A 16,019-nucleotide genomic window follows, 5' to 3' on the forward strand; every position below is an offset into this window, starting at 1 on the left:
AGAAAGTCTTAAAAACAACAATAGCAACAACAAATCAAAATGTATTTTTGGTAAATACCAATTCTACCAGGCAGTACAACTTCAGAATTTTTGTGAATGGACTGCATAATTGTTTCCAGTGCAACCTATTTATTGATTTTTTTATCCTAAGTTTATAATTTAACTTAGGAATCTTCTTTTGTTGGGGGAAACAAGAGCCTTTTTCTTCTCCATGCTGGTAGATTACATGATTGCTTTACTATCATTCTCATATAAAACAGGTTTTCACGGCATAATTTAAAGATGAAGTACTATCAAGGAGCCAGTAGTAATAAGGGAAAGTTGGAATGCATGGGATTGGCAAATCATGGCCCCTTAGACTAGTCTAAATAAGACTCCATTCGTTTGCACTTTAAGAAATGGAGTCAGGAGAAACGAAAAGGCCCTGCAGCCTTGGAAGTCTTAAAATCTAATCTGAGTAAGGGAAAAGAAGGAAAGACTACCAACAGCAGGGCCTGCTCTCCCCGACCATCCTGTCAGACCACAGACTTAGTGGCCTAATCAGATCTTACCAACAGCCTCTAGCTCCATTTCAGAGTACAGTAGGAGGTCATGGTGCATTTAAACAGGAAGTCTTTCCTAAGGATTAGAAAAAATGATGAGTACAGAAGAATTTTATTTTAAAAAAATTGAAAATTTTTAATTAAATCATTTGGCAAAGCAAGCACCAACTATATGGTAGTCCCTTTCTTAGAATTCAGCAGGACACAACTTTTCCCCTTACAGCATGAAACAGCATGCAGAAAAGAAAACTAAAGTTATGTGAGAGACGATCACTGTATGAACAGGGCACAGTGGTGACATAAGATGATAGAAGGGGTCATTTTTACTTGGAGACAGTAGAGGAAAGGGATTGGGGAAGGTTTTGTAGAATAGGTGTGTCTGGAGCTGTGTCAGCAGGTGGCCAGGGAGAAGGAAGGTCATTCCAAGAAGAGGAACAATTCTAGAAACTTAAGGAAAGTTTCCTTTGACTAGAGGCCAGGGCATGCTGTTTTTGAGAAGTTTTGTATCCAAGAAAAATGACCTTAAGTAAGGGAACCTGAAAGAATTTTGGGAATAATCCAGCTTTTTCCATTTATGGATGAAGAACTTGAGACTCAGGAAGGTTAAGTAACTTGAAACAAAATCACACAGCGAACTTGCTGGCATGCCTGGCACTCATAGAAATAGCCAATATTTATGAATGTTTTTTATCATGTTCCAGCATTGTGGCATACATTATATCATGTAATCCTTACATCAACTCAGACTGATGAGGTGGCGGTACCATTTAACAGATGAGGCAACTGAAGCCCAAAGTCACCCAGCAAGAAATAGAGCCAAGGTTTGAAACCAGATGGTCCATCTGCAGTGTCTGTCTTACTCACTTTGTTATGTTGGCTCCTTATTCTGTTTGATTACTGCTTTGGACAGGGGTAATTTTTGTTCTTTTTCTGTCTTCCAATTCCCCCTCATATTTACTTTCTCCCAGTATGCTCATAGCATAATTTTTGTTAAACCACTATTCAGTTTTTACATTTTATGCCCCTGTGAATTTTGTACAAAGTTGAGGCAGGTAAAATAATGTGATTATATTTCTTTTCTTGTACAACCTTTTTGTTTTCCCTGGAGTCAGTAATGTTGTCTTATTTTGTCATTTTCTTATTTTTTTTGTGTTTGTATTGTCATTAGAATTTAGAATTGTACAAGCAATTTCTCTTCTTGCTTATGCTTTTCTCATGTTCAGTGACCTGATTCTTGTTACTTTGTATGTAAGCTATCTTTTTCTCTCTGAAAGGTTTTAGGGAGCTTATCCTTGTCCCCAGTACTGTGAGAGTTGACATTGATGGCCCTTGCTGTGAACCTTTTTTATCCATGCATTGAGCACTCACTGAGCCCTTTCAGTCTAAAAACTCTTGTCCTTTGGTAAACTTTTAGAATTTCTTCACCTTCCGTTTCTATGTTCTGTCTTTCTGGAACTTTCATTATTGAGCTGCTAGACTTCCTGGATTGATCCTGATTTTATCTTTTCTTTCCTGTTTTCCATCTCTTTGAGTTTTTATTGTATTTTGGGGGACTTTTGTCTCAACTTTTAGCATCTAATACTTCCAAGGATTTTTTAATTTTATGTTTTATTTAAATTAACATTTAAATTTAAATTATATTTTAATTTCTAAGAGCTTTTTTTCTTAGTTCCTTTTTTAATTTCATGGATAAAATCTTTTCTAAAGTACCTGAGAATACTAGTGATATTTTTCCCTCCCTGAATTGTGTACTATAATTTCCTCTTTTTTAAATTTCTTGATTTTGGTCTCTTATGTTAGAAGCTTTTTTCAAAATCTGGTGATAGTTGCTGTCCCTTTCCATTTAGGAGTAGGACACTAAAGCTGTGCAGGGCAAATGGGGCTTATTACCTGTAATGGCTTCATTCTAGGTTGATCAGCCTGCAGTTGTCGCATTGGATGCTTCCAGTTGTGAGTGTTTTCAGGTCTCTTCTTTTGGAGTGGTTGTATTCCCCAGAGAAGAATCTTCCAATTTCCTGTTCAGAGGATACAAGCCTGGCTGCTAGTTCTTTGGGAGATAGTGGGGGATGTAGGTCTCACCATTCAATATGTGGACTGGCCCTAATCCCCTATTTTAATATGGAATCCCACTCCCAGCAGGGATAGGTGTCACCTCTTCTCTCTTAAAAGAAAAACAAAAACTATTGGATTACCACACATTTAAATTTTCAACAAAAGAAACCAGTTTTCTAGATCCCATTCTCTGTTATGCTTCAAAAAGCTTTTAGATGCATTAGCCAAACAATGAAATGAAATGAGCCTGCTTCTGAAGACTGCTGTGATGGGTGTATCTTTTCCAAGCTAGTTTATTCATTCATTTATTTATTTCTTCAGTAGGTTTGTGTTAAACAGCTACTGCACACAAGGCTTTATGCTGAGTGTCTGTGAAAGATACATGCATGAATATAACCAAGGTCCTGCTCTCAAGGACCAGGGAGAGATTGTTGTTAGGAAGCTGTTTCTGCAACAAACTTAGCAGAGGCAACCTGAACTAGGATAATGATGGTAGGAAAGAAAAGTTGATAGTGCAAAGAAGAGAAAGGAGTTAGATCCCTGGAGGGACATCCAACTTGATGGAGCAATTCAGGCTGAGACCATATTATAAGAATTTAAGTGTCTTGAATTTGTATTTTCAAGCCTCACTCCTTTTTTTTCCCCCTTTTTTAAAAATTGAGATTGTTCAGATACCATACAACTATCCAAAGATCCAAAGTGTACAATCAGTTGCCCACGGCACCACCATACAGCTGTGCATCCATCAACACAATTATTTTTTTTTCGATTTTTAGAATATTTTCACTACTCCAGAAAAGAAATAAAGACAAAGAAAAAGAAACTCACATCCTCCATACCCCTAACCACGCTCCCCACCCCCTCCGTTATTGATTCATAGTTTTGGTATAGTACATTTGTTACTGTTGATGAAAGACTGTTAAAATACTACTGACTGTAGTATATAGTTTGCAATAGGTATATATTTTTTCCCTATATGCCTCTCTGTTATTAACCTCTAGTTATAGTGCATACATTTGTTCTAGTTCATGAGAGAGATTTTTGATATTTGTATAGTTAATTGCAGACATTGTCCACCACAAGATTCACTGTTTTATACATTCCCATCTTTTAACCTCCAGCTTTCTTTCTGGTGACATGCGTGACTCTGAGCTTACCCTTTCTATCACCTTCACAGAGCATTTGGTACTGTTAGTTATTCTCATTACATGCTACCATCACCCCTGTCCATTTCCAAATATTTACATTCACCCTAGTTGAACATTCTGCTCATAATAAGCAATTGCTCCCCCTTCTTTGGCCTCATTCTATATCCTGGTAACTTATATTTCATGTCTATGAGTTTACATATTATAATTAGTTCATATCAGTGAGACCCTGCAATATTTGCCTTTATGTGTCTGTCTTATTTCACTCAATATAGTGCCCTCAAGGTTTCTTCATCAACCCATTTCTTTTAGGATGGTTTTGTTCAAACACTATACATTCCGTCCTAAGTAAACAGTCATTGGTTCCCCGTATAGTCATGTATTTATGTATTGAGCACCATCTCCACTCTATATAAGGACATTTCTTCCACAAAGATGAAGGAAGAATCAAAGAAGGCAGAGAGGCAAAAGAAAAAGGCAAGAGAAAGAGAAAACAAACAAAAAAACTTGATAGCTAGAAGGTGACAAAAGGAAAGATAGCATTAACTTAAAGTAGAATAAGGAGTCAGACAACATCACCAATGCCAGGAGTCCCATACCCTTCCTCTGTTCTCTACCTCCTACCCCCATATGCATTTAGCTTTGGTATATTGCTTTTGTTACATTAAAGGAAGCATAATACAATGTTTCTGTTAATTCTAGCCTCTAGTTTGCATTGATTGTATTTCCCTCCCAATCCCATTCTGTTTTTAACACCTTGCAGTGTTGATGTGCAGTGTTGACATTCATTTGTTCTACCTCATGTATAAACATATTTGTACCTTTTATTACAATTGTTGAGCACCCTAGGTTTCCCTGAGTTACACAGTCCCAGTCTTTATCGTTCGTCTTTTGTTCTGGTGTCCCACATGATCCCATCCTTCCTCTTTCAACCATATTCACAGTCATCTTTGTTCAGTGTACTTACATTGCTGTGCTACTATCTTCCAAAATTGTTTTCCAAACCTCTCACTCCTGTCTTTTCCTTTCTGTTTGCAGTGCTTCCTTTAGTGTTTCCTATAGAGCAGGTTTCTTGTTCACAAACTCTGTCATTGTCTGTTTGTCAGAGAATATTTTAAGCTTTCCCTCATATCTGAAGGATAGTTTTGCTGGATATAGGATTCTTGGTTGGTGGTTTTTCTCTTTCAGTATCTTAAATATGTCACCCCACTTCCTTCTTGCCTCCATGGTTTTTATTGAGAAATCCACACATAGTCTTATCAAGCTACCTTTGTATGTGATAGATTGTTTCTCTCTTGCTGCTTTCAGGATTCTCTCTTTATCTTTTATGTTTGATAATCTGATTATTAAGTGTCTTGGTGTAGGCCTGTTCAGATCTATTCTGTTTGGGGTACTCTGCGCTTCTTGGATCCGTAATTTTATGTCTTTTGTAAGAGATGGGAAATTTTCATTGATTATTTCCTCTATTATTGCTTCAGCCCCTTTGCCCTTCTCTTCCCCTTCTGGGACACCAATGACACATAAATTCTTGCTTTTTGTTTTGTCTTTAAGTTCCCAGAGATGTTGCTAGTATTTTTCCATTCTTTTCTCTATCTGTTCTTTTGTGTGTAGGCTTTCAGCTGCCTTGTTCTCCAGTTCCTGAGTGTTTTCTTCTGCCTCTTGACAGCTGCTGTTGTATGTTTCCAGTGTGTCGTGCCTTTCATTTCCATAGATTCCACCAGTTGGTTTTTTGAACTTTCAGTTTCTACCTTATGTACGTCCTGTGTTCTTATTATATGGTTCAGCTCTTTCGCCATATCTTCCCTAAACTTTTTGAATTCACTTATTATTAGTTGTTTCAATTCTGCATCACAGTTAAAGTGCAAGTTTGTTCCCCTGACCAGGCCATAACCTCATTTTTCTTGGTGTAGGTTGTAGTTTTCTGTTGTCTAGGCATGGTTTCCTTGGTTACCACAATGAGGCCTCCCCAGACCAGAATGGGCTAAGGTCCCAGAAGGAAGAAATAGTCAGTATCCGGTTTCCCTGAAAGTGTGTCTTAGAAAATTGGTACACCCTCTGATGCCTCCAGTCACTATGCTTTTCTGCCCAGCAGGTGGCAGCTGTTAGCCTATAATTCTTGACTGGTGTAAGTTCTGAATGAAAGGCAGGTAGTAGAGCTGGGCCCCACCCCATTCCTCTTAGAGAAGTTAGACACCCTAAGGGGAGCTTATTAGCATTTCAGTGGTCTCTCTCTGCTTGTGCTATACCCTTGTCTGGGTCACAGAACTGGGAACTGAAAATGGCTGAGGCTTTCTCCACCGAGTTGAAAAGGAACAGAGCTAGTCTGAGGCAACCCTGCAGCCCTCCAAGGTCAGTCGTCACCCAAAGCCTCTGTCTGCTTGTTGGGAATTCATACCTCATAGTAAGCAGTTCACACTCGCTAATTAAAACCCCAGTTGGAGCTCAGCTGAGCTATATTCGCTTGCTGGGAGAAAGCTTCTCTCTGGCAGCACAAGGCTTTGTAGCTTGGGCTGTGGGGGAGGGGTCTCCCGATTTGGATCCACAGTTTTTACTTACAGATTTTATGCTGTGATCTTGGCATTCCTCCCAATTAAGGTTGGTGTATGATGACTGGATGGTCATGTTTGTCCCCCGCAGTTATTCCAGATTATTTACTAGTTGTTTCTGGTTTTTTTCAGTTGTTCCAGGGGGACTACTTAGCTTCCACTCCTCTCTATGCTGCCATCTTAGATCCTCCTCCTTGTTTCTTAAGATACTACTTTTAGAAGTGTTTTTTAAACTATTGCATTAATATTTAAAGGTGGTTAATTTAGAGCCTGGTAATCTATTTGAAAAACACACAAGTTTTACTAATCCAAGCTTCTTAATTACAGTGTAATGAGGTTATGAATGAATTTAAAAGCCAGCCTCTTCAAATATGTGGATTAATAGTTATTTTAGAGGATCAGAAGAAATAGATAAACTAGTTGAATATGGCTTGCTCCCCCTTCTCCTGAAAATATAGGATATATCCAATATATTTTTAAGTAACTAGTAAGAGAATAAGGCTCTTCCTAATTGTACAACATTCAAAACAATGCATTTGAAAATCACACAATATATTAAACAGTTTAAAATTACTTACCAGAATACAACTCTTAATAAAACTGAGATATAAGCAAAATCAATAACCATATTCCATGAAAGGAATAAATTTTTAAAATGTTAAGTGATTAAAACAGGGTTTGAAGGGATTTACCACCATTTGTGGTTTTCATTACTCCACTTCTTTGATCTCCATTTATTGTCTTTTCCTCCTATTCGCTATCCTACTTTTATTTGTGCTTCTTTTACTCCGTATTTGTGTTCCCCTAGTACCTTGTGCATCGTAGCCATTATAGCCTTTATCATGTTGTTGCCACTCTATTTATCTGATTTTTCACTATACCTTGAGCACCTTGAGGACAGAGATTGTATCTTTCCTGGATTTCAGATATGGCTTAGTGTAAGACTTTGAAAATATACTCTAATGATGTTATCCCCTCAAAAATGTGGGATTATGTGACATTTTCAATCTTTGGAAGTTAACATGAGAGTTAACATTTAATGAAAAGCAGCATAAAGAAAAATATAATTTTATATTTTTTCCAGTCACCACCAGGCTTTGCTTATGCTGTTAGCCTTCCTAACGCTACTCACTGTTTGCTTCTAAGCTCAAAGCCATTTCCCTCCAGGAATCCTTCTTTGCCATGTCCTACCCCCACGGACTAGAGTTGTGCCGTATTTCTGTGACTTGCTGTAATCTCCCATCATGGCACTTAGTATATATACTTTATTCTAATTGCTTTTTAATTAGACTCTGCCCTCAGTTCACTATAAATTTTGTGGAAGCAGGCACTACAGCTGTCTTACTCATTGTAGTATACCCAGGGTGGGCACAGGGCATGGGGAGTCCCCATAAGATACCTCTTCTCATCTCCAGTCTCAACCTCTAAGGCCCAAAGTTTAAATAGAAGCCTATTTGAAATAAATGTTCAAGATTAAATGCCAGTCACTGAATGTTCAGACGGCCTTTAGCTGTACTTTATCAGGGGTTTCCATGCAGTGAGATCTTGGGCACAGTCCTAGGTTAATGTACCATCCAAACTCTTAATAATGAACCTGGGGGACCCATGAAAGCTTCCTAGCTTCAATTAAATCGCTGGCTTTAATGGTTTGTTAATTAAACTCTTTCTTTTACTAGTGCCAGAATTGCTTTCTAGGCGTATCTTCTATAAAAATGAAAGCAAAAAGTAAATTTAAGTTGTAGCTATCTTTGTGCCACAAAACTAATTTTCACATTCATGCAGTTATATGCTAGAGAAATGATTAAGTCTTTTTAATGAACACAGTATTTCTGTTCTTCATGGAACTGTTTACCATCAGAATCCTAGTTGAGAAATGATTTTGAAAATAGTTCTAAGTGAAATATGGTATAAGTCCCATGTTGCAAGAATGCCATTAATTTTTTTAATTCATAGACTTCTGGAATTGAAATATAAAACTGGTATCCTGAAATTTGGAGAGCATGTAATCCAGTCATTTTCAAAATGCCCACCATGCAGCCACCCAGTGGCACTGCTGGGGTCACCACAACAAAGTGAGGATGGAGAAGGATATAGAAAATGGGGTCAGAGCCCACTTCATTCAGAACAGCTTTGCCTTGCCTGCTTAGGTCTTCATAAGATTTTGAGGAAGAGTTTAGTACTTAAAAAATATATAAACCAAGCCCAGAAGCTTAAGGTATACTTTTAAATACCTGAGCTGGTTTGTAGGCTGGTTTAAGGCCTGATTCTTCATCCTGTCCTGTTTCTACTATATCACGTTGCTTGCCTTGAAAACCTGTTGTATCTTCACCTTCAGCTTCCAGAGCTAAACTTAGCATGATCAACACAATGTCAAAAATCCGCGGCCAGGAGAAAGGGCCAGGCTATCCTCAGGCGGAAGCGCTCCTTGCAGAGGCCATGCTCAAGTTTGGAAGAGAACTTGGAGAAGACTGCAACTTTGGTAACAATGATTGCTCACAATTCAATTTTTTTTTTGTCCGTGAGGATTTTGGTACCAGTAAAAACTCTGTAGGAAGTTATTAAAATCATTTTACATTTGGATTCTTAGCTTTAGATAATGTGGTACACATAGCCCCAAAATTTGCTTTCAGAATTGTTTAATCATTTTTAGCATTTGTTTTAGGGGTTGATGAGATCTCAATCTTTACCATAGCTTTGATTGGTATACTCAGGTGCCTGCACACTCTCTATTGGGTTTGTCTGGCAGTAACTGAATTTTGAGGCAGAATGAGCAGTTAAAACTCAGCATGCAAGATTCAACTCCCTGCCCCATGGACTTTCTCTTAGATCTCTGCTCTTTCGTTTCTTGGTACCTATTTCCACTGCCCTAGGTGAGACCTGATTTATTCCTTTACCCCTTTCTCCTCCAATACTCAGATACTCAGCTACCATACTAAACACTTTCTATTTCCAGTCACTCATGAGGTGTGGTCTCAGAAAATAATTGTGCTTCCTGGTTAAGCCCTCCCCTCTATTCCTGGTGTTTGCTTCTGCTAAAGGAATTGGTGGTAAGGCGCCTCACGTCACCCATTAGGGAAGGCTGATACTTACAAGAGAGGGAAGGGAGCTTCCCAAATCTTTGAAGAAAAGTACAAATCTGCTTTCTCTATGATAAGGCATAAAACCACCTTAGTCGGCATCGAAGCTTTTGCAGTGTATAAACCGCTGTGAGTAGAAAATACACTGTTCTCTGGAGGCCCATTACATGCTCTCTCTTGTCTAGGTTGTCTTCAGAAGGCAAGCAGTAAACCCTGGGTTTTCATCTGTGTAGGGCCCTGTTATTGCAAAGCCTTTCATCTTTGTTCTTTACATAAAAGAGGTCTATTGTCCCATTGCAGGCCCAGCCCTGGGTGATGTGGGAGAAGCAATGCGGGAACTCTCTGAGGTGAAAGACTCTTTGGACATGGAAGTGAAACAGAACTTCATTGACCCCCTTCAGAATCTTCATGACAAAGATCTGAGGGAAATTCAGGTATCTACAACTAGTCTTCTGGGAAATGGGCAGGTGATAGATGCAGATGTCCTTTTCCTTTAAAAAACATGTTTTAGCCTACCTTGTTTGCTGTCAGCACTGGCACATGAATTATAGACCATCCCTGAGATAAATTGAGAGAAACTAGAACTGCAGTATTGTTTGCCCCCATTACGATGTTCTGACTGTACCACTCATGAGTGTTACTTTTGACTTCTCTCCATTCGGTGTTCACATTGAATATTTTTTCTCTGGAAGTATAATTATCCTTTCCCTGAAAATACACAATTTTTAAATTATTCTATAGTTGTATTGGCTCACAGTAACTCTAAAATGCTAGCTTCACTGATTGTTAGCATAAATAAAGTTACTCCGTCTATAGTCCCATGTTTTTATATTTTCATGATTGTTAGGATTGAGGAAGAATACTCAACTATCCTCTTTTCTAAAAGCAGATAGCTCAGTTGAACTATTTCTAATAAATAAAGTTTAACTAGATTTCCCTCTAAATGGGTGTGTTTATTTGTTCATTCATTCGACAAATATTTGTTAAATCTGTCTGTAGCTTAATTTTCTTGACTTCCGTAACTTGCAATGAGGTGTCTACTAGATTTCTGTCTTCCTAGCTTAAATCTCTTTCAGTCCTAACCACTTGTTCAAGGTCATATAGTTACTAAGTGGCAGACTCACTCCTAATATTAAAAAGTAACTCTAACTCCAGTGGTCTACCCTACACCTGACCATGGGTTCAAATGTTTTCAAAGAATATTTAATTTGGATCAGGGCGTGAACTGGGGGCATGGGGTACAGTGGAAAAGAAGTTCTGAAATATAATTCTTTCTCCTTGACTTCTCATTTTCTTCACCACTCCCCACAAAGTTTTCATTTCCTTCCTTTCCACTCCATACACACCCAGGAGGAAGGAAAAATCCAGTACTTTCTCCCATCTGTTAGTATTGGAAGACTACAACCCTCAGGGAAAAAAAAGAAATGCTTTTTAGCTTTGGGAAACTACTTTCCCACCTGGTCATTATTGCTATTGGGTAGAGGCTGGACAACCACTCATCAGAGAAAATGGCAAGGAGGGGAGGAGTGGGTTGAACCTTAGCATGGAAATTAAATGAGATGCCTTCTAACATCCTTCTCATTTTAGATTTCATAACTGAGTTTCATTAACTGTCAAATGGGAGACTTAAACTAAGTCAGTGGTTCCCAAAAGCTGCATCAGTCACATGGGCTCCAGCCCTAGGTATTTTGTTTCATGGGATCAGGAATCCGTATTTTTAATAAGCAACTTAGGTGGTTTCAATTGACTGAATTGCCTCTTCCAACACTAACATTTTAAGATTCTAAAAGCAAAAGCACTATCTTTCTCACTTTATTTCAAGGAAAGTGTTTTTCCTCTGCCTTCTCATGAAGTATACTTGAAGATAGGGACTTGTATATGTCCTTTCCATGTGCACACACATCCCCAAATTCTGTCATGGAATGGAAAGGCATATTCTAGGTTGGCTTTGGCCCAGAAGTCCAGAAAAGAGAGGTTACTGGTATTTCCCAAATTTTATCTTATTTATAAATATTTTTTAAAATGTTTCTCTACATTTAGCCTTTGCAAATGTTTGCCCCACTGATGTGTTCCCTTAATTCTCTGATGACATGCTATTTTAAAAGTTAGCCTATCTTAGTTTGGAAGTGAATGGGCATGATGGAAATTCAGCAGGAGAAAGACCTCCATGGGTCCTTTCAAAGCATATTCCTGCCATTGACTTTTTTGTTTTTCATTTTGTCTAATTTTTTTTAAATAAATTCAAAGTTATAGGAACAGCTGCAAAAACAATACAAGCCCCAGACACAGAATTCCAGCATACCCTGACCCCCCTCCCCTGATACTCTAATCCACCAATCTTAACATGCTGTCACACCGCTCTTTCTCTCCCTCCCTCCCTATCATCCATCATCTATTGCTCTGTCTTCTGAACATATGAGAGCTAACTGCACACATCCTTGAACAAACACTATAATTCACATATACAGTTTCCATGAACAAGAACATTCTTTTATGCAATCCCATTAAACGCAGCTAAGATGTACAAGAGATTCAACATTGATACAAAGCTTACATTCTATATTTCCTTTTTTTTTTTTTTTTGTTCCTTATGTATCCCTTTGAGCCTCCTGTCCTGCATCCTCAGATCCCATCCAGGGTCATCCTTGGCATTCAATTGTCATCTATTTAGACTGTCTTTTTTTTTTTTTTTTTCCAATTGTGGAAACATATATACAGCCTAAATCTTCCCATTCCACCCCCCCCCCAGCCTTCCATTAGTGGGATTAATCACATTTAGAATGTTGTAATGCTATCTCTTTCCCACCATCCATTACTAGAAATTACCCTTCACCTCATACAGCAACCCTGCACTCATTTCTTAACTCCCCATTGCCCCTTCCCCCGTTTCTCTTAACCCATAATCTACTTTTCATCTCTATGGTCATATTCTCTGATAATTCGTTTGTGTTTACTGTGGGGCTTAAAATTAACCTCTTAAATCCACAACAATCTTGTTTTTCTTTGATACCAACTTAACTTCAATAGAACACATAAACTATGTTCCTATACTCCTCCATTCCCCCACCTTTATATAGTTCTTTGTCAAAAATTACATGTTTTACATTGAGTTCAAAACTCATGTAAATCTAATGATTTGTCATTAGAGTTTGTGTATTTTATATCATGTAGGAAGTCAATAGTGGAGTTACAATTCAAAAATTATTGACTTCTATTTGTATTCCATTGTGGTCAGAGAATGTGCTTTGAATATATTCAATTTATTTATTTATTTATTTATTATTATTTTTTTAAATGAAGCTTGTTTTATGTCCTGGCATATGGTCCATTCTGGAGAAAGATCTGTGATCACTATAGAAAAATGAGTGTCCTGGTGATTTGGGATGTAAGATTCTATATATATGTCTGTTAAAATTCTCTATATCTCTTTTTCCTTTCTTTGTTTCTCTGTCGGTAGGGCTCCCTTTAGTATCTGAAGTAGGGCAGGTCTTTTATTGGCAAACTCTCTCAGCATTTGTTTGTCTGTGAAAAATTTAAGTTTTCCTCAAATTTGAAGGAGAGTTCTGCTGGATAAAGTATTCTTGGTTGGAAATTTTTCTCTCTCAGAATTTTAAATATGTCATGCCACTGCCTTCTTGCCTCCATGGTGGCTACTGAGTAGTCACAATTAGTCTTATGTTGTTTCCTTTGTATGTGGTGAATTGCTTTTCTCTTGCTGCTTTCAGAACTTGCTGCTTCTCTTCAGTATTTGAGAGTCTGATCAGAATATGTCTCGGAGTGGGTTTATTTGGATTTACTCTATTTGGAGTTCGCTGGGCATTTATGGTTTGTGTATTTATATTGTGTAGAAGGTTTGGGAAGTTTTCCCCAACAATTTCTTTGAATACTCTTTCTAGACCTTTACCCTTCTCTTCCCCTTCTGGGACACCAATGAGTCTTAAGTTTGGGCGTTTTATTTTATCTGTCGTATCCCTGAGATCCATTTTGATTTTTTCGATTTTTTTCTCCATTCTTTCTTTTGTTCTTTGATTTTCTGTTCTGTGGACTTCTAGGACGCTGAGTCATTGTTCAGCTTCTTCTAATCTTATATTATGAGTATCCAGAGTCTTTTTAATTTGGCCAACAGTTTCTTTTATTTCCATAAGATCTTCTATTTTTTTATTTACTCTTGGAATGTCTTCTTTATGCTCTTCTAGGGTCTTCTTTATGTCCCTTATATCCTGTGCCATGGTCTTCTTCATGTCCTTTATATCCTTTGCCATGTTTTTGTTCTTCGATTGGAGTTCTTTGATTAATTGTGCCAAGTACTATGTCTCTTCTGATATTTTGATTTGGGTGTTTGGAATTGGGTTCTCCATATCGTCTTGTTTTATCATATGCATTAAGATTTTCTGTTGTTTTTGGCCTCTTGGCATTTGCTTTGCTTTGCTTGATAGGGTTCTTTCAAGTTGTAAAAAAAATCCCAAGCTAATTTTTCAGAAATACAAGTTTGTGGCATATACTTTCTCTAACTAATCAGCAGATGGCGTCTGTGAGTCACCTATTCCCCTCAAGTCAGTTCTCCTCACCTTTGTCCTTGTGGTGTGTGGGGAAATGATTCTTGTGGGGTTTGGTTGGTGAACTCAGTTTGGGTATGTTGCTGGAGCTGTCCACCCTGAATGTGGGGCATGTGTCTGGGTGGCTAGGAAGGCAGGGCAGCTTTAATATGCAAACCCCCCAGGTGTTCCCAGAGATTCAAAGCTGCTGCAAGAGTCTAAGCCTTCATTTCATTTCTGCCCCAGACCCTCTCTGTCGCTGACCCACAAACCACCAGCATTGATGTAGCGTCCCTGGGTTTTCCGAGAGGGCCCCCCTTCTCAGCTGTGATCTTCCAGGACCTCTGCTGAGGGAAGGTTGTGCTACATCACAAGTGCGTGCCATCCCTCAAGGGAAGCCCGGGCTGCCGGGCCGTGCAGGGGCACTCTCAGCCCGATGCAAAGATGGCTGAACGGGGCGTCTCACCCCTCCTCGCACAATTCCTCCTTTCCAGCTCCAGGACAGCTGGTGTGGCTCTGGGCTGTGGGCACAGCCCCGGGCAGGAGTGTCTCCAGCCCACTGGGGAGCCAGCTGCAAGCAGTGGGGTTTCTTCCTCCTTCTGGCTCTCTCCTCCGCAACCCTGGCCCTGGGGGAATCTGCAGCGGACTATCCTCCACGCTAGACACCGAGAGGCCGGCTCAGCCCGCTCCTGCCATGCTTCATTGCGCGGTTCCCACCGTCGCAACTGCGGCCGCTCCTGGGTTTTTCCCTTTTTTTTTTTTTAAAGAACAAGTCCGTCTCCAAATGCCAACACCCGGCTTCCCCACACCGCAGCGTGGCCGCGGGTCTTTCAGCCAGCTTACTCACTCGTTTCAGAATGCAGACTCCCGGTTTCACCAAGTGTACGGCCCCTGTGGTTCTAGCATACCTTTTCCAGCTGGTGCATCGCTGAAACCAGTATTCTGGGTCACCTTCTGGTTTTTATCTTGTATTTTCATGAAGGTGTTTTTTTGCCTGCCATCTTAGGTTCTCCCCCCTGCCATTGACTTTTTTCAGCATCATCTAAAGAAGTTGGAGGGTCGACGCCTGGACTTTGATTATAAGAAGAAACGACAAGGCAAGATTCCAGATGAAGAACTCCGTCAAGCTCTGGAGAAATTCGATGAGTCTAAAGAAGTTGCTGAGTCAAGCATGTTCAATCTTCTAGAGATGGATGTGAGTAACTTTCAGTGCCTTTTAATTTAATCTTGCCATTTGAGGCACAAGATTAATGGGTTAAAGAGTTATGTAATTAAAATGTTAGTATCAGATGACACTGTGTGTTGAGAACTTCAGTAGGCAGTTAGTTCTTTTAAATAATTAGAAATTTTAAAGTAGGTTGAGAAATGGTGAAGCGTTTTCTGTATTCCTGTTGTTTAACTAGAATTCTGTCTACTAATGAATCTTAAAGTATTACCAATAATGGGAAGGTAAAGAATGTTTCCCTTGATCCATGTAAGAGCCTAGTAACCTAATCAAATACTTCATTGAAACACAAGACAGATTGCTTTCATATTGTAAAAGAGTATCAATTGAGGTGGGGCAAGATGGCGGACTGGTGAGCTCTATGTTTTAGTTACTCCTCCAGGAAAGTAGGTAGAAAGCCAGGAACTGCATGGACTGGATACCACAGAGAAATCTGACTTTGGGCATACTTCATACAACACTCATGAAAATGTGGAACTGCTGAGGTCAGCGAAATCTGTAAGTTTTTGTGGCCAGGGGACCCACACCCCTCCCTGCCAGGCTCAATCCCGTGGGAGGAGGGGCTGTCAGCTCCGGGAAGGAGAAGGGAGAACAGCAGTGGCAACCCTTATCAGAAACTCATTCTACTGATCCAAACTCCAACCATAGATAGACTGAGACCAGACACCAGAGAATCTGAGAGCAGCCAGCCCAGCACAGAGGAGACAGGCATAGAAAAAAACAACACGAAAAACTCCAAAATAAAAGCGGAGGATTTTTGGAGTTCTGGTGAACATAGAAAGGGGAAGGGCCCTGAGGCACATATGCAAATCCCGAAGAAAAGCTGATCTCTCTGCCCTGTGCACCTTTCCTTAATGGCCCTAATTACTTTGTCTCTTAGCATTTCAATAGCCC

General features: G+C 39.3%; 1 protein-coding gene across 1 annotated transcript in view; it reads left to right on the forward strand.

Annotated features, from left to right (window-relative positions):
• SH3GL2 (SH3 domain containing GRB2 like 2, endophilin A1) overlaps positions 1–16,019 on the forward strand; it is a 263,888-nt gene that overhangs the window by 233,771 nt on the left and 14,098 nt on the right. Inside the window, exons 4-6 of the mRNA XM_037797766.1 lie at positions 8,624–8,767; positions 9,666–9,799; positions 14,937–15,095. Coding sequence (XP_037653694.1) covers positions 8,624–8,767; positions 9,666–9,799; positions 14,937–15,095 — 437 coding nt within the window. The remainder of the gene's footprint in view (positions 1–8,623; positions 8,768–9,665; positions 9,800–14,936; positions 15,096–16,019) is intronic.

The sequence above is a fragment of the Choloepus didactylus genome, chromosome 10 (genome assembly GCF_015220235.1).
Source record: "Choloepus didactylus isolate mChoDid1 chromosome 10, mChoDid1.pri, whole genome shotgun sequence".
In the NCBI taxonomy this organism is placed as follows: Eukaryota; Metazoa; Chordata; class Mammalia; order Pilosa; family Megalonychidae; genus Choloepus; species Choloepus didactylus.